Source organism: Neophocaena asiaeorientalis, unplaced genomic scaffold (assembly GCF_003031525.2).
Source record: "Neophocaena asiaeorientalis asiaeorientalis breed wild unplaced genomic scaffold, Neophocaena_asiaeorientalis_V1.1 scaffold5, whole genome shotgun sequence".
Classification (NCBI taxonomy): Eukaryota; Metazoa; Chordata; class Mammalia; order Artiodactyla; family Phocoenidae; genus Neophocaena; species Neophocaena asiaeorientalis.
The window spans coordinates 11,465,053-11,492,108 of NW_020174698.1; the positions used below are offsets into that span (position 1 = coordinate 11,465,053).

The following is a 27,056-nucleotide window of genomic DNA, read 5'->3' on the forward strand; positions in this document are numbered from 1 at the left end:
TATCAGCGTACAAACACGCTCCTATGTCTGCATTCAACAAAACATATAAACACAAACCTCCCTAGACAGTTCTGTTTCTTTTGCTTCAGCTCTGTTTCTATGCTTCTTATAGCAACAGTCCTTGAACAAGCTGCTTTACTTACTATCTTCATTTCCTCACCTCAGCTCCTTTAATAAAGTTTTCTTTACTATCCACCAAAACCACTGTATGCAAAGAGTAACTTCCACTTTGCCACATTTAATATTCAGCTTTCAATCCTCATTCTTCTCACAATTTATCTTCCAGACATCTTATTTCTTTTAACCTAACCTCTAGGACACTAAAGTCTCCTGACTTTCTTCCTACTTCACAGTCCACTCCCCCTTGGTCTCCTTTTCTGGATCGTCCTCTGCCAGAGTTGCAAAGTTTAGAGCCCCAAAGCACAGTCCTTAGCTCTCTTCCTTTCTCTATGTGTCTTTCTTAAGACGTCTCATTCTTTCATGTGCTTTTAAGTTCCACCTATATACTGATGACTCAAATTTATGTCTACGATTCAGTACCTCTTTGGAATGTAAGACTCACATATTTTATTGTTTACTTGGGATGTCTAATGGGAAGTTCAGATATAATGGGGACAAAATAGAGCAACAGGTTCTGCACACATATTCTCCCTCCTTTCCTATCTGCCCCTGTCTGTCCCTAGCTCAGGAAATGGAAACACCTAATCCTCAAAATGGCTCGGACTATAAGCCTGAAAGTCAATTCTGATCATTTTCTTCCTACACGCTGCAGAGCAGATATTAGCAAATCCTACTAGCCTAAACTCATATCATACCAAGAGCAGAACTAGATATAATCTTAAATGGCATCCACATATATATTTTCACTATCTCCACTTCAATCTCCTCATCCAAGCCAAAAGCACCTATAACTTAGATGTAAAAGTATCCAAACTGATTTTCATTTTGCTACTCTTGTCCACCTACAACAGTCATGGTGATATTTCACAAACAGAAATCAGATCACTTACCCCGTTCAAGTTCTCCTTATGCTTAAAATAATGTCCCAACTCCATACATTTTCAAAAAGCTGAGAAAAATGAGGAGTTATTTTATACTGTTTTAAGTTCATTATAGGAAAATCAACCTATAGTGTTCAAATATTTTAACAAAGATCTATTATTTAGGGGTTTTTTCCAGTTTTTTTTTTTTCATTTTTTAAAAATATCTTTATTGGAGTGTAATTGCTTTACAATGGTGTGTTAGTTTCTGCTTTATAACAAAGTGAATCCGGTATACATATACATATATCCCCATATCTCTGCCCTCTTGTGTCTCCCTCCCACCCTCCCTATCCCACCCCTCTAGGTGGTCACAAAGCTCCGAGCTGATCTCCCTGTGCTATGCGGCTGCTTCTCACTAGCTATCTATTTTACATTTGGTAGTACATATAAGTCATGTCACTCTCACTTTGTCCCAGCTTACCCTTCCCCCTCCCAGTGTCCTCAAATCCATTCTCTACGTCTGTGTCCCTATTCCTGCCCTACCCCTAGGTTCTTTTCTTTTTTAATTGAAAACAGACTTTCATTTTTGTTAAAATTTGTGCATAGTTGTAAAGCAATAAAAATTTTATTGTATATTAGTGCAAATAAGTTTTTATCAATCGTGGTCATCAAGGATTAGCTTCAATCATTTTTAAAGGTCTTGATCAGGGATTGCATGAAGACATTTCAAGTATGAAGTCATGTATTAAAAAATTGTATTAGCAAGAAAAAACAGAAATACATTAAATATTTGAAAATAATTTTTGAAGCTTAAATTTAGTATTTAATATAATTCCAAACACTGTATAGATTTTATAATAATTCTGTACTATAAAGAAGACATCATGATTTCTTTTCCCCAACTTCCACATAGATGCTTCTAAATCCTCTCTAGTTTGTCTCAGAGTGCAGGACAATTTTTTGCTACGTGAGTCATAACTTGAAAAAGATGTAAAACATCCCCTTAAGAACTTTCTATGCATAAGCAAATGCATGTATTTGTTTACGTGTATATATATATACTATATATTTAGAACATATATTTATAAAATTATGTTTATGTAAAACCATACATTAACATATTTTGTACTGTAAACATCTATAAAAGTCTATATGTTTACACAAGTGGAATGATAGTACACATATAATGCAAAAACTGGCCCTTTTTCTTTAAACGGAAAATTTAGTTATCTCTTTTTTTTATTTATTTTTTTACACAGCAGGTTCTTATTAGTCATCCATTTTATACACATCAGTGTATACATGTCAATCCCAATCTCTCAATTCATCACACCACCACCACCACCACCCCCTGCCGCTTTCCCCCCTTGTTGTCCATATATATTTTCTCTACTTCTGTGTCTCAATTTCTGCTCTGCAAACCAGTTCATCTGTACCATTTTCTATGTTCCACATACATGCCTTAATATACGATATTTGTTTTTCTCTTTCTGACTTAACTTCATTCTGTATGACAGTCTCTGGATGCATAATGTCTCTACAAATGAACAAATTTCATTCCTTTTTATGGCTGAGTAATATTCCATTGTATATGTGTACCACATCTTCTTTATCCATTCGTCTATCGATGGACATTTACGTTGCTTCCATGACCTGGCTATTGTAAATAGTGCTGCAGTGAACACTGGGGTGCATGTGTCTTTTTGAATGATGGTTTTCTCTGGGTATATGTCCAGTAGTGGGATTGCTGGGTGATATGGTAATTCTATTTTTAGTTTTTTAAGGAACCTCCATACTGTTCTCCATAGTGGCTGTATCAATTTACATTCCCACCAACAGTGCAAGAGGGTTCCTTTCTCTCCACACTTTCTCGAGCATTTGTTTGTAGATTTTCTGATGATGCCCATTCTAACTGGTGTGAGGTGATACCTCATTGTAGTTTTGATTTGCATTTCTCTAATAATTAGTGATGTTGAGCAGATTTTCAGGTGCTTCTTGGCCATCTGTATGTCTCCTTTGGAGAAATGTGTATTTAGGTCTTCTGCCCATTTTTGGATTGGATAGTTTGTTTCTTTAATATTGAGCTGCATGAGCTGTTTATATATTTTAGAGATTAATCCTTTGTCCAATGATTCATTTGCAAATATCTTCTCCCATTCTGAGGGTTGTCTTTTTGACTTGTTTATGGTTTCCTTTGCTGTACAAAAGCTTTTAAGTTTCATTAGGTCACATTTGTTTATTTTTATTTCCATTACTCTAGGAGGTGGATCAAAAAACATCTTGCTGTGATTTATGTCAAAGAGTGTTCTTCCTATGATTTCCTCTAAGAGTTTTATAGTGCCTGGACTTACATTTAGGTATCTAAGCCAATTTTGAGTTTATTTTTGTGTATGGTGTTCGGGAGTGTTCTAATTTCATTCTTTTACATGTAGCTGTCAAATTTTTCTCAGCACCACTTATTAAAGAGATGATCTTTTCTCCATTGTATATCCTTTTCTCCTTTGTCATAGATAAGTTGACCATAGGTGCATGGTTTTCTCTCTGGGCTTTCTATCTTGTTCCATTGATTGATAGTTCTATTTTTGTGCCAGTACCATACTGTCTTGATTACTGTAGCTTTGTAGTATAGTCTGAAGTCAGGGAGTCTGATTCCTCCAGCTCCATTTTTTTCCCTCAAGACTGCTTTGGCTATTCGGGGTCTTTTGTGTCTCCATACAAATTTTAAGATTTTTTGTTTTAGTTCTGTAAAAAATGCCATTGGTAATTTGATAGGGATTGCATTGAATCTGTACATTGCTTTGGGTAGTATAGTCATTTTCACAATATTGATTCTTCCAATCCAGGAACATGGTATATCTCTCCACCTGTTGGTATCATCTTTAATTTCTTTCACCAGTGTCTTACAGTTTTCTGCATATAGGTCTTTTGTCTCCCTAGGTAGGTTTATCCCTAGGTATTTTTATCTTAATATTGCAGTGGTACATGGGAGTGTTTCCTTAATTTCTCTTTCAGATTTACCATCATTAGTGTATATGAATGAAAGAGATTTCAGTGCATTAATTTGGTATCCAGCAACTTTACCAAATTCATTAATTAGCTCTAGTAGTTTTCTGGTGGCATCTTTAGGATTCTTTATGTATAGTATCATGTCATCTGCAAACAGTGACAGCTTTACTTCTTCTTTTCCAATTTGTATTCCTTTTATTTCTTTTTCATCTCTGATTGCCATGGCTAGGACTTCCACAACTATGTTGAATAACAGTGGTGAGAGTGGACATCCTTGTCTCATTCCTAACCTTAGAGGAAATGCTTTCAGTTTTTCACCATTGAGAATGATGTTTGCTGTGGGTTTGTTTTATATGGCCCTTATTATTTTGAGGTAGGTTCCCTCAATGTCCACTTTCTGGAGAGTTTTTATCATAAATGGGTGTTGAATTTTGCCAAAAGACTTTTCTGCATCTATTGAGATGATCGTATGGTTTTTCTTATTCAGTTTGTTAATATGGTGTACCATTGATGGATTTGCGTATATTGAAGAATACTTGCATCCCTGGGTTAAATCCCACTTGATCATGCTGTATGATCCTTTTAATGTGTTGTTGGCTTCTGTTTGCTAGTATTTTGTTGAGGATTTTTGCATCTATATTCATCAGTGATATTGGTCTGTAATTTTCTATTTTGTAGTATCTTTGGTTTTGGTATCTGGGTGATGGTGGCCTCATAGAATGAGTTTGGGAGTGTTCTTTCCTCTGCAATTTTCTGGAAGAGTTTCAGAAGGATGGGTGTTGGCTCTTCTCTAAATGTTTGATAGAATTCACCTCTGAAGCCATCTGGTCCTGGACTTTTGTTTGTTGGAAGATTTTTAATCACAGTTTCAATTTCATTACTTGTGATTGATCTGTTCATATTTTCTATTTCTTCCTGGTTCAGTCTTGGAAGGTTATACCTTTCTAAGAATTTGTCCATTTCTTCCAGGTTGTCCATTTTATTGGCATACAGTTGTTTGTAGTAATCTCTTATAATCCTTTGTGTTTCTACAGTGTCAGTTGTGATTTCTCCTTTTTCATTTGTAATTTTATTGATTTGAGTCCTCTCCCTATTTTTTGTGATGAATCTGGCTAATAGTTTATGAATTTTGTTTATCTTCTCAAAGAATCAGCTTTTACTTTTATTGACCTTTGCTATTGTTATCTTTATTTCTATTTCATTTATTTCTGCTCTGATTTTATGATTTCTTTCCTTCTGCTAACTTTGGGTTTTGTTTGTTCTTCTTTCTCTAGTTCCTTTAGGTGTAACATTAGATTGTTTATTTGAGATTTGTCTTGTTTCTTGAGGTAGGCCTGTATAGCTATAAACTTCCCTGTTAGAACTGCTTTTGCTGCATCCCATAGGTTTTGGGTCGTCGTGTTTCCATTGTCATTTGTCGCTAGGTATTTTTTGATTTCCTCTTTGATTTCTTCAGTGATCTCTTGGTTATTTAGTAACGTATTGTTTAGCCTCCATGTGTTTGAGTGTTTTACGGTTTTTTCCCTGTAATTCATTTCTAATCTCATAGCATTGTAGTCAGAAGAGATGCTTGATATGATTTCAATTTTCATAAATTTACTGAGGCTTAATTTGTGACCCAAGATGTGATCTATCCTGGAGAATGTTCCGTGCACACTTGAGAAGAAAGTGTAATCTGTGGTTTTTGGATGGAATGTCCTGTAAATATCAATTAAATCTATCTGTTCTATTGTGTCATTTAAAGCTTGTGTTTCCTTATTAATTCTCTGTTTGGATGATCTGTCCATTGGTGTAAGTGAGGTGTTAAAGTCCCCCACTATTATTGTGTTACTCTCGATTTCCTCTTTTAGAGCTGTTAGCAGTTGCCTTATGTATTGAGGTGCTCCTATGTTGGGTGCATAAATATTTACAATTGTTATATCTTCTTCTTGGATTGATCCCTTGGTCATTATGTAGTGTCCATCCTTGTCTCTTATAACAGTCTTTATTTTAAAGTCTATGTTATCTGTTATGAGTATTGCTACTCCAGATTTCTTTTGATTTCCGTTTACATGGAATATCTTTTCATCGCCTCACTTTCAGTCTGTATGTGTCCCTAGGTCTGAAGTGGGTCTCTTGTAGACAGTATATATATGGTTCTTGTTTTTGTATCCATTCAGCAAGCCTGTGTCTTTTGGTTGGAGCATTTAATCCTTTCACGTTTAAGGTAGTTATCGATATGTATGTTCCTATGACCATTTTCTTAATTGTTTTGGGTTTGTTTTTGTAGCTCCTTTTCTTCTCTTCTGTTTCCCACTTAGAGAAGTTCCTTTAGCATTTGTTGTAGAGCTGGTTTGGTGGTGCTGAATTCTCTTAGCTTTTGCTTGTGTGTAAAGCTTTTGATTTCTCCATCGAAGCTGAATGTGATTCTTGCTGGGTAGAGTAATATTGATTGTAGGTTCTTCTCTTTCATCACTTTAAGTATATTATGCCACTCCCTTCTGGCTTGCAGAGTTTCTGCTGAGAAATCAGCTGTTAACCTTATGGGAGTTCCCTTGTATGTTATTTGTTGTTTTTCCCTTGCTGCTTTCATAATTTTTCTTTGTCTTTAATTTTTGCCAATTTGATTACTATATGTCTTGGCGTGTTTCTCCCGGGTTTATCCTGTATGGGACTCTCTGCTCTTCCTGGACTTGGGTGGCTATTTCCTTTCCCATGTTAGGGATGTTTTCAACTATAATCTCTTCAAATATTTTCTCTGGTCCTTTCTCTCTCTCTTCTCCTTCTGGGACCCCTATAATGTGAATGTTGTTGCATTTAATGTTGTCCTGGAGGTCTCTTAGGCTGTCTTCATTTCCTTTCATTCTTTTTTCTTTATTCTGTCCCACAGCAGTGAATTCTACCATTCTGTCTTCCTGTTCTTCTGCCTCAGTTATTCTGCTATTGATTCCTTCTAGTGTATTTTTCATTTCAGTTAGTGTATTGTTCATCTCTGTTTGTTTGTTCTTTAATTCTTCTAGATCTTTGTTAAACATTTCTTGCATCTTCTTGATCTTTGCTTCCTTTCTTTTTCCGAGGTCCTGGATTGTCTTCATTTCATTATTCTGAATTCTTTTTCTGGAAGATTGCCTATCTCCATGTCATTAATTATTTTTCTGGCCTTTTATCTTGTTCCTTCATCTGGTACATAGCACTCTACCTTTTCATCTTGTCTATCTTTCTGTGAATGTGGTTTTTGTTCCACAGGCTGCAGGATTGTAGTTCTTCTTGGTTCTCCTGTCTGCCTTCTGGTGGATGAGGCTATCTAAGAGCCTTGTGGAAGTTTTCTGATGGGAGGGACTTGTGGTGGGTAGAGCTGGCTGTTGCTCTGGTGGGCAGAGCTCAGTAAAACTTTAATCCGCTTGTTTGCTGATGGGTGGGGCTGGGTTCCCTCCCTGTTGGTTGTTTGGCCTGAGGCGACCCAACACCAGATCCTACCTGGGCTCTTTCTTGGAGCTAATGGTGGACTTTGGGAGGGCTCATGACAAGGAGTACTTCCCATAACTTCTGCTGCCAGTGTCCTTGTCCTCATGATGAGGCACAGCCACCTCCCACCTCTGCAGGAGACCCTCTAACACTAGCAGGTAGGCCTGGTTCAGTTTCCTATGGGGTCACTGCTCCTTTCCCTGGGTCCCAATGTGCACACTACTTTGTGTGTGCCCTCCAAGAGTGGAGTCTGTTTCCCCAAATCCTGTCGAAGTCCTGCTATCAAATCCTGCTAGGCTTCAAAGTCTGATTATCTAGGAATTCCTCCTCCCATTGCCGGACCCCCAGGTTCGGAAGCCTGATGTGGGGCTCAGAACCTTCACTCCAGTGGGTGGATTTCTGTGGTATAAGTGTTTTCCTGTTTGTGAGTCATCAACCCAGCAGTTACAGTTTTTGGTTTTATTGTGATTGTGCCCCTCCTACTGTCTCATTGCAGCTTCTCCATTGCCTTTGCATGTGGGGTATATTTTTTGTTGAGTTCCAGTGTCTTCTTGTCAATGACTGTTCAGCAGTTAGTTGTGATTCCGGTGTTCTCGAAAGAAGGAGTGAGAGCATGTCCTTCTACTCCACCATCTTGAACCAATCTTGCCCGTAGGTTCTTCAGAACCATTTTTTTTTTTATTCCATACATATGTGCTAGCATATGGTATTTGTTTTTCTCTTTCTGACTTACTTCACTCTGTATGACAGACTCTAGGCCCATCCATCTCACTACAAACAACTCAATTTCGTTTCTTTTTATGGCTGAGTAATATTCCATTGTATATATGTACCACATCTTCTTTATCCATTCATCTGTTGATGGACACTTAGGTTACTTCCATATACTCACTATTATTTTAAGATATAGAAATTAAAAACTGAAAAAAATTAGAATAATGATAAATAATAATATTTGCCAATGATTTAGATGTGTGAAATTTTGACACATAAATTGAGGTTATACTCTGAAGATAGAGAAAAAAATTAATGTAAAGTCACTACATATGGGGATTTGTTTTTATTCATATTAGCATATATATATTTTTTAACATTTTCCAAAATGTATATGTGTGTTTTCCTCATTTCAGCTTGAAGTAAACTTGAGGTTCCTCTCTTTTAAGGCAGTTTAGCAATTTAGAGAAGCAAAAATAAAATCATTAAAAATCCTGAGGACAGCAATTCTAGAGAGTTTGAAAGACTGGCTTTCCTCTCTCTGGGAAGGACACCTCTCCAGTAAGTGGACAGCTGCAGGAAAAATAATCCCAGATCCAACAGACCCTGGAGATCTGAGGGGTGAGAGATGTCACAGACAGACTGCTTGCATATGCTGCTCCAATTCTTGTCTTTTCATGTTGTTTTTGCTTCTAACACATTCTGGGAGAATGTAACTTGAAAGTTGGTTGAAATATGGTCAAACAATGATTTAGATTACAAAGTACTGTGAGAATATGAAATTCTGAAGCCAAATTTCTTTCATTAATAATACTTTATATAATCATTTACATTACTTTGTCAGTACAAATAAATTCCAGTTTCTCCTTTTTTCTGAATATGCAATTATTTTCTTCCCCTCCTTTTTCAATATGTCTTCAGATTTAGTAATTCCATAGTTATCAGGGAAAATACTAGGGTTTGTGTTCCATTTGTATTTTAGCTTGACTATTTGATAACATTTTCCAAATGGATCATGTCACTTGTGTCCCTGTAGAGAAATTTGCTCTTATGCAATACTCAAGAGGATGGAATCATTCAGAAAATAAAATGCTTATAACCAGGAAAGTGATCTAAACCTGGAAAATGTTATAACCCTGATAAATCACATTTATGACGTGTTTTTTCCTTTCTCACTTTTCTAAAAGAAACCCATAAAACTGCTACAACTTGAATTCTTAATAAACAATGGAATTAGTCACAGACTGAGGACCCATCTTTCTAGGGTTAGAAGACTGCAGTGAAATACACTTTTCTTATTATTTCATAAGCAATTAATACTTTATGGTTTTAACACTGTTTGTTCACATTTGCTGTGTCTATTAGATAAAATTCAGCTATCTTTGTTTTCGAAACTGTGCTTCTGGCTTTACATTTTATGAAGAATAACAAGAGAAAAAAATACCCAGCAGTACTAATTATTTGGTTATTTGGCAATATTAAACGCAGCTTTTTTTTTTTTAATTGAGAAGAAGGAAACAGGAAGCAAAGAACAAGAATTGGACTCATTATGCCTCACATTATGACGCCACAGTTAACGTACTATATAAATGTGTTAAAAGGTGAGTAGTAGGGGGTCTGGATGTACAAAATGCTTAACGGATTAATTTTAGTGCTCATAAAATCGGAGTGCAAAAGCTCAAGTCCATCCATTTTGCAGGATGCCTGATGAATCTGGTGTACCAGGCACACCCCGAGGAGGGCCTCAGCCCCTCGGAGTGGCTGGCTAGCTACAGCTCTCTTCAGGAGCAATTGCAGTGTATGCCAAATTGTGTGATATTGGTTCCGCTCTTGGGACTAATTGAGAGCACCAAACTCATTCTCACTTGTGATTCAAATAAAAGATTTGAGGACCTGTCATTAGAGGTTTTTCTGGCAGCGTGGAAAAGGGACAGAGTGTCCCTATGGTATCAATGCAGCTACTACACGACAAAATGCCTAGTTTTTATAAAATGCCTATGAAAAAAATGACATTTTTTGAAATACCTCCTAATTACTTCAGTTTTATATATTACACTACTATGAGTGTGAAAACCCTAGAGTCCTACAATTACCATTAGACTCATTCCTCTAGCAGGTTACATGTGCTAATGAAGGGAAGAAAAAAGTAATTATAATTCTATAAATGGCTGTTTATTAGTGAATCATCCTCTTCTTTTTACCCTTCTAAGCTGCTTTTCTGGATGCATCAGGTTGTGTACCCATTTTGCTTTTTTAAATGTCGAAAACAAATCTTTAAAGAGAAGGAGGGGAAGTAGCACTTTGAGTGCTATGTTGGAATGAAAAGCAACTTCAAAATTTCTTCATGCAGTTCTCAATCAGGAAAGGATTTAAATAGTCTAGTTTTCTTTGTATTGCTTTACATTTAATAACAGTATTTACTAAACATTGCTCCCTGGTTACCTATAGTGAACTGAACTACTACTTCAACTGCATTTTCCATGTAAATTTTAACTATAGGACAGAATAGAGGAGGTTTGTTACCATATGAAAAGCATAGTCACTTATTTGCTCTCTCTGGCCAAATAACCCTGGATGCTAGAAGCAGAAAAAATTGATTTATTTCACTATTTAATATCCTCTGAGTTGTATCTTTATATAATTTCTCACAGCTCATCAAAGCCTCAATTGTCTCTGAGTGAATTCTCAGACAAAGAGATTGACATTCTGCCCTCCAAAGCTAATTTGGCAACTGCCAATCCCAATTTAGGTGTCAAATGAGTTCCAGGGGTCATGTTAGGATGATGGTTCACAGTGAAGAGGGGGATTTTGATAAGGTTCTCACAGACTGAGAAAACATGAGGGGCTGGAGTGTACCATGCTGAATTAGACATAATTCTTAAGTAAATTTTGCCAATATTTCAGGATCTAAGAGCCCACTTAATATGAGATCACTGTAATCTAGACAAATTATTTCAAGGTTTTTAAAAAATATATAGTGGTTTTCATTGTTTTTATCAAAAATTCAAATATTTCTAAGTTTAAAGCCATGGAACTCTTAATGGAAACATATTCTTTCATTCTTTACATGGCTCTGTGAATAATAAACCTATAAAAAGTATAGCTGCTTTAATTTGGCATAGAATAAAAATTGCTTTTCTAGAATGATTTCTGACTAGGCTTTGAAGACAGGATGGCACTGGCTTAGACCGCGTTTGTATCTTCTTTCTTTTATTTCCAGCAGGATACTCTCTTGAAATATTAATCTCTGTGCTTTTATTTTTCATACTTAACTTTTGCAGACTTTACCTAGTGAGTCAGGGACATCCTTCTTGCTTCAAAGAGAATTACCATTGTTTTCATAGGAATGCAAAAAGAAAAAAGTAGTTAGTGCTTAATTTTTTTTTGACTTCCATATCAGAAATAATAGCTTTGAAACCAAAGCTTTTGATTAATGAGAAAATAAAAGGTTAACTGAACAAAGACTGGGTAAGGAAAACTGCACATAGTGTATTTCTTAATAAGAAATCAGAAAGAGAGCAGATAAGACTGTATAAGTCCAAAGCTAGAGGAAATAGAGTCGGAGATGCTGCAGTCATAGAACAGTATGTGTCTTTGAATGAGTAGCAGATCTTCGTCAATGTGGAGAGCACCTGAGTCAGCATTCTGAGGATGTCACAGTGAACTCTGCCAGCAGCATGGAGACCCAGGGGAGTCAATACCTGGAGACCATTCTGCTCTTCTAGGGAGCTCAGGTTGACTATTTTCATTGATCTGTGGGAAGACCTTCTACCAATGTTTTACATGCATGATGCCTGTGAATCATCCAGCAGAAATAATGTTTGCTCATACCCCAAGACTTTGCTTATGCTCATGGAGATTTCACTATGTGGAAGGTCCTCGTTTCAATACCCAAGACACTTTTAAGCCCCACAAGATAAAGTATGGGATTCTTGACACACACAGGGACATCTGAAGGGGGAAGTCAGCAAGAGGGAAAATCATCAAAGTAAGAAAGTACAAATTAGAGCAGCTAATTTACTAGAGCCATCTAGTTCTTGCAGAGAAAGAGAAAGCAACTCAAATATTAGAGAAAACAGCAAAATTGTGAAATGGTTTACATTGTTTTAACCACAAGAGTAAAGAAGGCATAAATCCAAGTGGGAATTCTCAGATATCTTTGTGGCTCTCAATGATAGCTTCATGGAGCATATAAGACTTTTGCTACCCTGGGGATAAGCATCCTCGGCTTCTGGAAATTCAATTCTAATTTTTAAAATGTATGCAAATAAAGTAAAATTAGAGGCATGGCCATTCATGGTCTAGTCAACTCCACCACGGACAAAGGTATGGGAAGGTTTCTGGAAAGAATTTTGTCACACAAATGAAGAATATATATGATTTGAGTATTAAAAGATGAATTTAAGCATAAATTCTCCCCAGAGCTCTGGGTAATCCAATTTTTTGCTTTACTTGATACCTTGGTTAGAGTCAGTGTTAAGTAATAAATCTTCATATGCACACATGTCACAATCTACAATGGGATCCCTGTTAAAAGGAAGCAAGAAACCAGGAACCTTCTTTGTGCTCTGTTTAAAGGTTCTGGGTAATCTAATCCATAAAAGCAAAGTATGGGTGATGAACAGACAAAAATGTCATCAGTTAGGAATTTGTTAGTGTATGTTTGCTACTAATGAATTATTTTAGTTCTTGTTGCGTGAAAATGCTTTTACTTCACCTTTATTGTTGAAGAATATTTTTGCAAGTTATGGAATTCTAGGTTATCACTTTTAAACCACATTAAAGGTGCCATTCAATTGCCTTCTAGAGTCACTCCTTCTGTTGAAAGGTCAATTGTCATCTTTTAGCTGTTCCTTTGAAGGTAATGAGTCTTTTATCTTTGGTGGCTTTTTTTTTTCCCTTGGATTTTAATTTTCAACAGTGCTACTATTCTATATTTGGATGTGGTGTTCTTGGTATTTTTTCCAGTTGAGATCTGAAAGTCTTCTTGAATCTGTGGGTTGATGTGTTTAACCAGTTTTGAAAATACTCTATCACTTCAGATATTGCTTCTGTCCAATTCTATCTTTTTCCTGGCAATTCAATTATTTATATATTGCATCTTAGCTGAGCCCCATATGTTTCTGACATACTTTTAATATTTGTATTCTTTTCCTTTTGTTTTTGTCAAACTCTCTCGGTGCTTCACTTTGGATATTTGCTATTGACCCATCATCCTCCAGTTCACCAATCTTGTTTTCTACTCTTTTAAATCTACTATCAAACACACCTAATGTGTTCTTACTTTTAAATGTTATAATTTTCAGTTCTAGAATTTCCATTTGATTCTTTATATAGATCCCAACCCTTTTAGGGTAAATTCTTCATCTTTCAGTCTATTATCTCCAGTTTTTCCCATTATTTTCTTTAACATTTTAAGTCCTCTTATCAGGTAATTACAATATCTGAATTATCTGTTGGTCTGTTTCAATTGTCTATTTTTTCCTTCACTTTCAGCAATGAGGTCCTCTCTTTTAGCATGTGTAGGAATTTTCAATTGCCCGATATGCATATAAATAAATGGTATAAGATAATGTTATCTTTCTAGTAAAATATTTTCCCTTTCCCTAAACTAGACAGATAAAGTGGTAGCTGATCAGCTTATTTTAATCAAGGACTGTGCTGAACTGAGCCTGGATTTTAGCCCCCATAATGTTTAGTGTGTCTCTCTTGACCCTGGCTTGTTCTCCATGTTTCTCAACTATAACTTGAGTTTATTCTGCAGAGCCCCTCTCCTATCTTCAGTCTCCATTTTGTAAGACTGCCAAACAACTTAACTCTGCTTTTCTGTCTGTCCATTTATTCCTTTAGCCTTATAAAGAATTCATCAAATGCCCTAAGAAGAAATTTGCCCATCTGCCTGAGGCCCTCTCCCTTAAAACTACGCTGATTTATACAAAGCCCAGAAATAGCCTTCTATGGGTTTAAAACCTGGATTCACAGCCTCCTTCCCTAACCAGAATTAGCAAATGCCCCCAGAGTACAGCATCTTCTAAAGGTCAGCTCATCTCTTTGGGGCATTTACATTTCCAAAGTATCACTCTCTATTATTTTTCATTTGTTAGAATGCAAGGTTTACAATACACACACAAACTATAAATAATAAAAAATATGCATTTCTTGCTTCATCTCATGGTCAATCTATAAAGATTTCTGTAGCCTCCCCCAACACAGAACAATTCTTTTCCTCTTTTATTCATATTTTGCAATAAACTTTGCCTTTTTTTTCCTTTTCTGAGTAAGAAGTGAATTAAGGAAGTTGGATTCTTTGCGGATGATAAATCCTTTTGGACATGTTGCATTTAAGGTGTCAATGGAATTGACATGACACAAGCAGAAAGTTGGAGATGTGGGACTTTAGCTTAGCAACAAGGTCAGGACTGAAGATATAGATATAGATCTGGCAGACATGTGTAGAGATGATAGCTTAAATTATGAGAGTGAACTGCATTTTCAAGTGAAAGAATGTAAACAGAGAAGTAGAAAGGTCCAAAGATCCGACTCCTCACTTTGGGGGCCTTAAAACGAAGTGGAACAAGTAAGCAAACAAAAGAGAACTGAAGAAGAAAATAAGCAGTTTAATTCACTGCACTATTAAAGGAAAAAAGAGAACAGAGGCACTTACAGTTTGACCAAATTACAAAAGGTTGGTTCATTTCTATTTTGGAGGAAAATTACATTATATTTAATTCTTAATAACATGTAGGACATTTATCCTACATCCAAAAGCAAAATCTTTGAAGGTTTGAGAAATAATTTTTTTTTCCTAATACATTTAATGACAGTTAATTGAAGTTTTCTTAGACTATATGCATTTTACAATAAGAAACAAAAAAATATGAATCCAATCAATTGTCCTCTTGATTATTTTTTAAACTTAGTCAAATCTATTATCCAGCTATTCTTTGTTTATTAATAATTGTACAGATTTCTTTACTTTTTGAAGAGCACCATTAATTCAAGTTAAAAATGATTATAAGAGATGTCTCTCCATACCACCTTTTTTCATATAAAATCATAAAAGAAAATTTTGATACAAACATTAATTTCGCTGAGCTGAAAATATCCAAATATCAGATACCTTTTTAAATGAATAATTCATTTTTTAAATAAAAGGAATAAAACTAGGATTGTTGTAATAGTACATTTTTTCACACAGCACTTGAAAATGGTTTCAAGGATTTCTACCCATTTGCCTACATTGTATGACAGGTTTTATCCTCTTCCTGTCTCTTTTGTTTATAAGAGAGCAATTTTATTTCTCAAAGCTTAAATAAGCCACATTTTTAAAAACATGTTTACTGGATTATAATTGCTTTACAATGGTGTGTTAGTTTCTGCTTTAAAACAAAGTGAATCACCTATACATATACATATATCCCCATATCTCCTCTCTCTTGCATCTCCCCCCCATCTTCCTTATCCCATCCCTCTAGGTGGTCATAAAGCACTGAGCTGAACTCCCTGTGCTATGTGGCTACTTCCCATTAGCTGTCTATTTCACATTTGGTGGTGTATATATGTCCATGCCACTGTCTCACTTTGTCCCAGTTTACCCTTCCCCCTCCACATGTCCTCAAGGCCATTATCTATGTCTGCATCTTTATTCCTGTCCCTAGGTTTTTCAGGACCTTTTTTTTTTTTTAAGATTTCGTATATATATGTGTTAGCTTATGGTAACATGCCACTGTCTCACTTTGTCCCAGTTTACCCTTCCCCCTCCACATGTCCTCAAGGCCATTATCTATGTCTGCATCTTTATTCCTGTCCCTAGGTTTTTCAGGACCTTTTTTTTTTTTTAAGATTTCGTATATATATGTGTTAGCTTATGGTATTTGTTTTTCTCTTTCTGACTTACTTCACTCTATATGACAGACTCTAGGTCCATCCACCTCATTACAAATAACTCAATTTCATTTCTTTTTATATCTCATCATATATATGTGCCATATCTTCATCTGTCGATGGACATATCCATTCATCTGTCGATGGACACTTAGGTTGCTTCCATGTCCTGGCTATTGTAAATAGACCTGCAATGATAATTGTGGTACATGACTCTTGTTGAATTATGGTTTTCTCAGGGTATATGTCCAATAGTGGGATTACTGGGTCATACGGTAGTTCTATTTTTAGATTTTTAAGGAACCTCCATAGTGGTTGTATCAGTTTACATTCCCAGCATACCATCATATATATGTGCCATATCTTCTTCATCCATTCATCTGTCGATGGACACTTAGGTTGCTTCCATGTCCTGGCTATTGTAAATAGACCTGCAATGATAATTGTGGTACATGACTCTTTTTGAATTATGGTTTTCTCAGGGTATATGTCCAATAGTGGGATTACTGGGTCATACGGTAGTTCTATTTTTAGATTTTTAAGGAACCTCCATAGTGGTTGTATCAGTTTACATTCCCAGCATTTGTGCAAGAGGGTTCCCTTTTCTCCACAGCCTCTCCAGCACTTATTGTTTGTAGATTTCTTGATGATGGCCATTCTTACTGGTGTGAGGTGATACCTCATTGTAGTTTTGATTTGCATTTCTCTAATGATTAGTGATGTTGAGCATCCTTTCATTTGTTTGTTGGCAATCTGTATATCTTCTTTGGAGAAATGTCTATTTAGGTCTTCTGCCCATTTTTAGATCAGGCTGTTTTTTCGATATTGAGCTGCATGAGCTGCTTGTATATTTTGGAGATTAATCCTCTGTCAGTTGCTTCGTTTGCAAATATTTTCTCCCATTCTGAGGGTCATCTTTTCGTCTTGTTTATGGTTTCCTTTGCCGTGTTAAAGCTCTTAAGTTTCATTAGGTCCCATTTATTTTTGGTTTTATTTCCATTTCTCTAGGAGGTGGGTCAAAAAGGATCTTGCTGTGATTTATGTCATAGAGTGTCCTGCCTATGTTTTCCTCTAAGAGTTGTATACTATCTGGCCTTACATTTAGGTCTTTAATCCACTGTGAGCTTATTTTTGTGTATGGTGTTAGGGAGTGTTCTAATTTCATTCTTTTAAATGTAGCTATCCAGTTTTCCCAGCACCACTTATTGAAGAGGTTGTCTTTTCTCCATTGTATATTCTTGCCTCTTTTATCAAAGACAAGGTGACCATATATGCATGGGTAAATCTCTGGGCTTTCTATCCTGTTCCATTGATTTATATTTCTATTTTTGCACCAGTACCATACTGTCTTCATTACTGTAGCTTTGTAGCATACTCTGAAGTCAGGGATCCTGATTCCTCCAGCTCCATTTTTCTTTCTCAAGAGTGTTTTGGCTATTCGGGGTCTTTTGTATTTCCACACAAATTGTGAAGTTTTTTGTTCTAGCTCTGTGAAAAATGTTCCTCCCTCTGCTATATTTTGGAAGAGTTTGAGAAGGATAGGTGTTAGCTCTTCCCTAAATGTTTGATAGAATTCGTCTGTGAAGCCATCTGCTCCTGGGCTTTTGTTTTTTGGAAGATTTTTAATCAGTCTTAATTTCAATGCTTGTGATTGGTCTGCTTATATTCTCTATTTCTTCCTGGTTCAGTCTTGGAAGGTTGTGTTTTTCTAAGAAGTTGTCCATTTCTTCCAGGTTGTCCATTTTATTGGTATATAGTTGCTTGTAGTAATCGCTCATGATCCTTTGTATTTCTGTGGTGCCAGTTGTTACTTCTCCTTTTTCATTTCTAATTCTATTGATTTGAGTCTTCTTCCTTTTTTTTCTTGATGAGTCTGGCTAATGGTTTATCAATTTTGTTTATCTTCCCAAAGAACCAGCTTTTCGTTTTATTGATCTTTGCTATTGTTTCCCTCATTTCTTTTTTATTTATTTCTTATCTGATCTTTCTGATTTCTTTCCTTCTGCTAACTTCGGGGTTTTTTTGTTCTTCTTTCTCTAATTGCTTTAAGTGTAAGTTTAGGTAGTTTATTTGAGATGTGTCTTGTTTCCTGAGGTAGGATTGTATTGCTATAAACTTCCCTCTTAGAACTGCTTTTGCTGCATCCCATAGGTTTTGGGTCATCATGTTTTCCGTGTCATTTGTTTCTAGGTATTTTTTGATTTCCTCTTTGATTTCCTCAGTGACCTCTTGGTTATTTAGTAGTGTACTGTTTAGCCTCCATGTATTTGTGTTTTTTACAGATTTTTTTCCTGTAATTGATATCTAGTCTCACAGCATTGTGGTGGGAAAAGATACCTGATATGATTTCAATTTTCTTAAATTTACCAAGGCTTGATTTGTGACCAAGATATGATGTATCCTGGAGAATGTTCCATGAACACTTGAGAAGAAAGTCTATTCTGTCATTTTTGGATGGAATGTCCTATAAATATCAATTAAGTCCATCTTATTTAATGTATCATTTAAAGCTTGTGTCTCATTACTTATTTTCATTTTGGATGATCTGTCCATTGGTGAAAGTGGGGTGTTAAAGTCCCCTACTACGACTGTGTTACTGTTGATTTCCCCTTTTATGGCTGTTAGCATTTGCCTTATGTATTGATGTGCTCCTATGTTGGGTCCATAAGTATTTACAATTGTTATATCTTCTTGGATTGAGCCCTTGATCATTATGTAGTGTCCTTCTTTGTCTCTTCTAATAGTCTTTATTTTAAAGTCTTTTTGCCTGATATGAGAATTGCTGCTCTAGCTTTCTTCTGATTTCCATTTGCATGGAATATCTTTTTCCATCCCCTCACTTTCAGTCTGTATGTGTCCCTAGGTCTGAAGTGGGTCTCTTGTAGACAGCATATATACGGGTTTTGTTTTTGTATCCGTTCAGCCAGTCTATGTCTTTTGGTGGGAGCATTTAACCCATTTACATTTAAGATAATTTTCGATATGTATGTTCCTATTACCATTTTCTTAATTGTTTTTGGTTTGTTATTGTAGGTCTTTTCCTTCTGTTATATTTCCTGCCTAGAGAAGTTCCTTTAGCATTTGTTGTAAAGCTGGTTTGGTGGTGCTGAATTCTTTTAACTTTTGCTTGTCTGTAAAAGTTTTAATTTCTCCATTGAATCTGAATGAGATCCTTTCTGGGTAGACTAATCTTGGTTGTAGGTTCTACCTTTCATCAATTTAAATATGTCTTGCCACTCCCTTCTGGCTTGCAGAGTTTCTGCTGGAAGATCACCTGTTAATCTTATGGGGATTCCATTGTATGTTATTTGTTGCTTTTCCCTTGCTGCTTTTAATATTTTTTCTCTGTATTTAATTTTTGATAGTTTGATTAATATGTGTCTTGGTGTGTTTCTCCTTGGATTTATCCTGTATGGGACTCTGTGCTTCCTGGAACTGACTGACTATTTCCTTTTCCATATTAGGGAAGTTTTCGACTATAATCTCTTCAAATATTTTCTTAGTCCCTTTCTTTTTCTCTTCTTCTTCTGGGACCCCTATAACTTGAACGTTGGTGGATTTAATGTTGTCCCAGAGGTCTCTGAGACTGTCTTCAATTCTTTTCATTCTTTTTTCTTTATTCTGCTCTGTAGTATTTATTTCCACTATTTTATCTTCCAGGTCACTTATCGGTTCTTCTGCCTCAGTTATTCTGCTATTGATTCCTTCTAGAGAATTTTCAATTTCATTTATTATGTTGTTCATCATTGTTTGTTTGTTCTTTAGTTCTCCTAAGTCCTTATTAAACGTTTCTTGTATTTTCTCCATTCTATTTCCAAGGTTTTGCATCATCCTTACTATCATTACTCTGAATTCTTTTTCAGGTAGACTGCCTATTTCATCTTCATAAATAAGCCACATTCTTACATAGCTTTTTACATACCACGTTCTTTTTTTTTTTTTTTTTTTTTTGGTCCGGGGGCCTCTCCCTGTTTTGGCAACTGGGGAAGCCCTACATACCACATTCTTAAGTGAAAATGTATATCTAGATCTCAGAAGTAACTATCAAAATTATTAAAATGTGACAGCTTTCTAGACATTACTATTAAAAGCATTCATTAGGTATAATTAATTGCTCTAGGGTACGTTTAGCAATATAAGTTTCTGATAATATAATGAAGCCCAAGGGTTATATACCTGCATCCCTAGTATATAAACAAATTGGGTTGTTTTAAGTGTAAAATAATCCCTTGGTTACTCTTTTATGATCTGTAAGTTAATTATTTTATTTCTAAAGATAGGTGGTGCATCATTCACTAATGGTGCCCATAGATTACGAAAGTAGAAATTGAGATCTCAAAATAGTCATATAAAGAAAAGTGTTAGGATATAATTTCAGCTAAGAGTAGATACAATTATAACACACCCAACAGAATACAGTTTTTTGCAGAGAGCAGAAGACCGCTAATTTTTTTCCTGTGTATAACTATTCAAAAACTATTTCATAAATTTTATTTTCCCAGGTGATGAATCTAATAGGTGAATTACCATATTATATGTGTTTTCCTTCTAACACTGCACTTTGAAGTTAACTACAGAACAAACAGATCTTTTCTTTTTTCAAAATAACTCAATTCAGTTAATACCTGGGATTAATTTGCATTTCTATTTGATATGTGAGCAAGAAAATCACAATTGACCAGAATAATCCAACAACACAGTAAGACTATTTACATCAGGAATTCTCAAAACTATTAATCCAATAGTCAAGGTCACATTTAATGCTCAAAGGCAGCTGCCTACGAAGTCAGCAAACACTTTGGGTTACAAACTAATGTTATCTCTGTTTCATTTAATGTTATCTCTGTTTCATTAACAGAACATCTATTAAAATATCACCTCAGAAAGTAAGAATCTGTAGGATGTTTCAGGATATTTAGTTAAAACACTAATATCTAAAGCATTAATATAAATAGTGTGGAAATAGTTATTATGCAATGTATATGTTTATTTGTTCCTACCATATTATGTGCTAATTTATATGACATTCCCGATATTTTATTAATATCATTGAGATAAAATTTTTAAAAAGAAATTTCTCTGGTTGATTAGTTTTATTTGTCCTTAAATCTCATGGGGATAAGCATTAAAATATATTAATAAATATTGTAATAATAATGTTGGATTTACACAGAATTTTTGATGAAAAAATATATTATCTATACAATTATGGGTACAAATAAAACTGAATATCAACCAGGTCAGCCCTGTGTACCATATTATTGTAATTAAGCCGTTTCATTCCCGAAGGTACACACTGGCTTCATTAATGATGCTAATATCTATTTCTCTCATAAGTACAGGCAGAGAGTTTAGCAGAAAAAGCAGAAAAGACACTGGAAAAGGACAACAAAAAATTCTAAACTCTAATGGGTAACTCAAGTTTGCCTTAATATTTTACCGCTTTTTATCATTTCTTGCCAATATTCATTATGAAGAAATCAATTCTTTACAAAATGTTTTATGGAAACAAACCTACTTCTCTCACATATATAAAGACCACAGAATTTCCTCCCTGATTCTGTTTCCCATATTTGTCCCTCAGCCTCAAACAAACTGACCCATTCTTATGGTCAAATTAGTTTATTTTTTTGGGTGAGGTGAGGGGAAAGGTGGTTTATATTCTGTAACCTAAGTATTATCAGCAGTTTCAGGAGTCCCATTTTTGAGCTTTTATATATCTGTACATTTTTCAATCACCATTGCTTATTTCTGGCACTCTGTTACTTGAAGAATGTCAGGTAGTTGCAGAAGCTAAAGAATTAAATGGCATAAATATACCTTTCTCAAACCCTTTGAGCAGGAAAGAGAGGAAAATCCCAGTACAGATAACAATATAACTTTGCCCTTTATGGTTTTCCTTTAGATTATTTGTTAAAAGGAAATTATTAAATTTTCATGTGTTCTGCAGAGTCTAGCCTTTGTTTATAAGATGAAAAGAAAAGGAAATATTATTAACTGCTTCACTGCCATGGGATAGTCATTACCTGCCTGTGTGCATTAGAAGAATTCTTAGTCATTTGGGTTGCAACTCTCTTGAACTCTAATGTTTTAGGATGTGTCCTCGTTATGGTTTCAATGCCCATGTCCAAGGTCATGGGATCACAAGCTTTATTTTGTGTCTGCAGTCATCACATGGAGCAGTGAGAAAAATTACACATTTGTGCAGCCAGCTTGGCTCAGATTTCTCCCTCTTTTTTTTAATATTAAACAAACTCTGATCTGCTAGATCATCTTAGCCAATATGACTGAATACCTGTCCTCCAATTATTAAGGTGATTATTTAAAATTGAAAATATCATTAAAAGTCATTTTAGTGAGGAATCTCTTTGAACAAAGTAGATTATACAGCAGAGATATATAAATTGGGTAAGGAATTCAAGTACTGGGAATGTGAGCTTTAAGAAGAAAATGAAGTGTCTTTCCTAGAGCCACCTGAAAAATTCCTTTTCATTGGTCACAGCATGTTCAGGAAAGGACTGCCTGCTGCTGAGAATGTGGAGTATGATGACCGGCAAGAATACAGAAATGCCATCCACCAGGGCAGACACTGCCGAGGGCCACAATGAGGACTTGTCCAAAATCTGCTCATAAAACTACAGGTTCCAGAAGCCTTGGGTCTATTTCATATGATAACGTCACTCTCTTTATCTTTCATCATTTGAAATTGAAAAAAAAAGTCAACATTATTTATACTCCATATGATCATCTCAATAGATGCAGAGAAAGCTTTTGACAAAATTCAACACCCATTTAGGATAAAAACCCTGCAGAAAGTAGGCATAGAGGGAACTTTCCTCAACATAATAAAGGCCATATATGACAAACCCACAGCAAACATTGTTCTGAATGGTGAAAAACTGAAAGCACTACCACTAAGATCAGGAACAAGACAAGGTTGCCCTCTCTCATCACTCTTATTCAACATAGTTTTGGAAGTTTTAGTCACAGCAATCAGAGAAGAAACGGACATAAAAGGAATCTAAATTGGAAAAGAAGAAGTAAAGCTGTCATTATTTGCAGATCACATGATACTATACATAGAGAATCCTAAAGACGCTACCAGAAAACTACTAGAGCTAATCAATGAATTTGGTAAAGTAGCAGGATACAAAATTAATGCACAGAAATCTCTGGCATTCCTATACACCAATGATGAAAAAGCTTAATAACAAAAAAACAATAACCCAATCCAAAAATGGGCAGAAGACCTAAATAGACATTTCTCCAAAGAAGATATACAGAATGCCAACAAACACATGAAAGAATGCTCAACATCACTAATCATTAGAGAAATGCAAATCAAAACTACAATGAGATATCATCTCACACCAGTCAGAATGGCCATCATCAGAAAATCTACAAACAACAAATGCTGGAGAGGGTGTGGAGAAAAGGGAACCCTCTTGCACTGTTGGTAGGAATGTAAATTGATACAGCCACTGTGGAGAAGAGTATGGAGGTTCCTCAAAAACCTACAAATAGAACTACCATATGACCCAGCAATCCCACTACTGGGCATATACCCTGAGAAAACCATAATTCAAAAAGAGTCATGTACCAAAATGTTCATTGCAGCTCTATTTACAATAGCCCGGAGATGGAAACAACCTAAGTATCCACCATTGGATGAATGGATAGAGAAGATGTGGCACATATATACAATGGAATATTACTCAGCCATAAAAAGAAACGAAATTGAGCTATTTGTAATGAGGTGGATAGACCTAGAGTCTGTCATACAGAGTGAAGTAAGTCAGAAAGAGAGAGACAAATATCGTATGCTAACACATATATATGGAATTTAAGAAGAAAAGTCATGAAGAACCTAGGGGTAAAACAGGAATAAAGACACAGACCTACTAGAGAATGGACTTGAGGATAGGAGGAGGGAGAAGGGTAAGCTGTGACAAAGCGAGAGAGAGGCATGGACATATATACACTACCAAATGTAAGGTAGATAGCTAGTGGGAAGCAGCCGCATAGCACAGGGAGATCAGCTCGGTGCTTTGTGACCGCCTGGAGGGGTGGGATAGGGAGGGTGGGAGGGAGGGAGACGCAAGAGGGAAGAGATATGGGAACATATGTATATATATAACTGATTCATTTTGTTGTAAAGCAGAAACTAACACGCCATTGTAAAGCAATTATACTCCAATAAAGATGTTAAAAAAATAAAATAAAATGGTTAAAATGAAAAATTAAATAAAATGGTTAAAATGAAAAAAAGAGATTATTTATACTCAATATCATAGTTAAATAATATATAAACATACTTGAAAATGCTCAGAGTGCTTTGGGAAACTCCTGTATGCTAGATTATAAATGTGTATTACCATCACCCCATCCCCCGCCCACCAAGATATATAGCCCTGCAAAGGTAGTTCCTGGAGACTTTTTAGCTCTTTTAGCCTTTGAAAGCAGGTTATCATCTCTGGGTTTTAAAAATGTCAACATCTTTGCAGGGTCTTTCTGATCTAAGGGATAGAGAGGTAAAAGAACATTTTACAATCTCTATCTTTTAAAGTTAATATGAAGAAGTACAAGTTTACAACTCTCTCAAGTGTCTCAAGCAAGATTTACTACTACTTTGAATGGATTATCTCATTTGACTTAGTTGCTGTTAATTGCATTCCAAAAGAAGAAGGATGTTGGTTTTAGAGATCTACAAACTGCATTATTTCAATAGTAAGGCATTTATGTTAGAAATATAATAGCAAGACATACACAAACACACATACATACAGACACTCATACAGGACAGCACAAAATAAAGAAACCTAAATGAAAATGTAAGTATTTTAAGTCCTTCCTAGATTATTTTAGAATAAAATGTCTATTTTATTCATTTATATAATAAATTATATCCCTCTGGTAACAGTTTTATTCAACTAAAACCCATTAATTATTTGAATTATTACATTGCTATTTGGGTCCAATCAGGAAAGTCTTTAGCAGAGTAATAAGCCAACTAAGTGATTTCAAAAATCTTCAAGATTTTATCTCTGAAAAACTTCCTACTCTGCTTCAGAAATCTCTTACAAGTCAATGTTTTAAAAGTACACAGTATGGTCACCGTAATAATCAATATTTCATTTAGTTTTGCTTAAAATAATAAAATGACATTTTTGTGACACACTGAAATGTTTCTTTGATGGTAGAAATGCAGAGAGATAGATGAGGACATCTTTCAATTTACCTTCATTCGAGGTGCATCTAAGTGACAAGAGCAGGGTGAGACTCTGCCTTACTTAGGAAGAGGCTTGTTAACACACAACTGATGACTCAGGCAAATCAGATGGCAAATTACCTTTGAGAGGTCCCCAGCCTCCAAATAGAAGCAGATAACAAACACATTCCACGTAACCCAGAGGACTAGCCAGACAGCATACTGTAGGAAAGAAAGCAAGAGAGAAATAACATAATTAATTTTGAATCAACTGAGTAAGATTTAAACAGAACTTGAACTTTTGAACACCAAATCTTAAGATTAGTGGAAAATACTAGATATTTTTTCTTTCTAAGAAACAGAATGAGATGTACATTTATCTCTAGTTGGATTTTTTTCCTCACTGTAATAGACTCTTATAGTATTACAGCTCAAACTTGCTTAGGGATAATTTTTTCGGTTTTTAGACAAAAGAAATAGTAGTCCACATTTCTGTTTTAAGAGGGAATGTTGTGGTTTCCAGATATCTGAAAAAATGATGCCCCAGTAGATATATCAACTACAACCCATTTAAAAGAGAGCTCTTATCTTCCTTTAGCAAGATCAACCCAATGTTTGATAACATGTAACCTTTCCCCAAGTTATCGAGGGTCATCTTCAAATCAGTTTTCATACCTCTGTCCCATCTAATCAGCTTCTCTCTTTGGCATCTTCTTTCCATTTATCCTTTCACCTTCTTATTTTATCCTCTCATGACCTCCTACTTTAGTGACCATCTAGTTATTATCTCTAATTTTATTCTGTTGTCTATGCAATGTGCTTTCTTCATCAATGACAAAATTTTCTTACCAAGACACAGTTCTGAGCATTCAGTTAACCAAAATTTATTAAGTCCTTAGAAGGAAACATGCTAGAAAGACACTGAGGATACAAAGACCAATGATAAATTCTCCCTGAATTCAAGTCAAGTGAAAGAGGTAGATTAGAAAAGAGAAGATTCTTACACAAAAATCATAAAAGGGTATATATAGTCTGAGCTCAAGGAAAGAAGATGGGAAACGTGTGCAAACTATGATGAGAAAAGGTAGTCCTGCAACATCTAACAGAAGAGGTGAAACACCTTCCATAAGAGGTGAACCAAACTAATTTATGGATTTTACCAAACAGCAGTGTGGGGGATTGGAAAGGCCATGGTGGAAGGTTGAAGTAAACAAAGAAAGCAGCAGGTGTGAAATTAAAAAAAATGGAACAAGAGGCTACAATGTCATTTCTCTGCTAAATGAATACCAATGGCTCCCATTCTTTATATGGTGAGTTCCAAAATCTTTATTTTATAGTTCAAGGACCTCCATGATCTTGTACCATGTTATCTTTTCAGACACACGTTTCAGTTCATCTTTCAAGTCATTATGGATTATGGACACATTGGATTACTCGTTGCTCCATGTACATGGAAAGCTATTTCTCACCTCTGTGCCATTTAAATAATTTTATCTTTTAATACTTTTCATTTTAATAATTTTACTTTCCCTAAGTACTCCTCTTACCATCTATCAATTTTTTATTTTTCTTCAGAAGTCAATATAAATATCATCTCTTGAGTGATATCCAATTAGAAATGGTGTATCCCTGCCTTGTGCTCCAATAAGATCTTGCTTGCTCGAATTTCATTCCAAATGTCTTATATCTAATTATTTGCATACTTTCCCCAGTGCACAATGATAAGCTCCTTGAGAGAAAAGACTCTTTCAATTAATGCTTATATCTCTAAGTTGCTAACTTAGTACGCTGTACAAAACAGGTGCTCAGTAAATATT

At 35.4% G+C, this 27,056-nt stretch overlaps 1 protein-coding gene across 1 annotated transcript in view; it reads right to left on the minus strand.

Moving 5' to 3' along the window:
* NKAIN2 (sodium/potassium transporting ATPase interacting 2) overlaps positions 1 to 27,056 on the minus strand; it is a 511,469-nt gene that overhangs the window by 417,779 nt on the left and 66,634 nt on the right. The window contains exon 3 of the mRNA XM_024759019.1: positions 25,381 to 25,461. Within this exon, the coding sequence (XP_024614787.1) occupies positions 25,381 to 25,461 (81 nt within the window). The remainder of the gene's footprint in view (positions 1 to 25,380; positions 25,462 to 27,056) is intronic.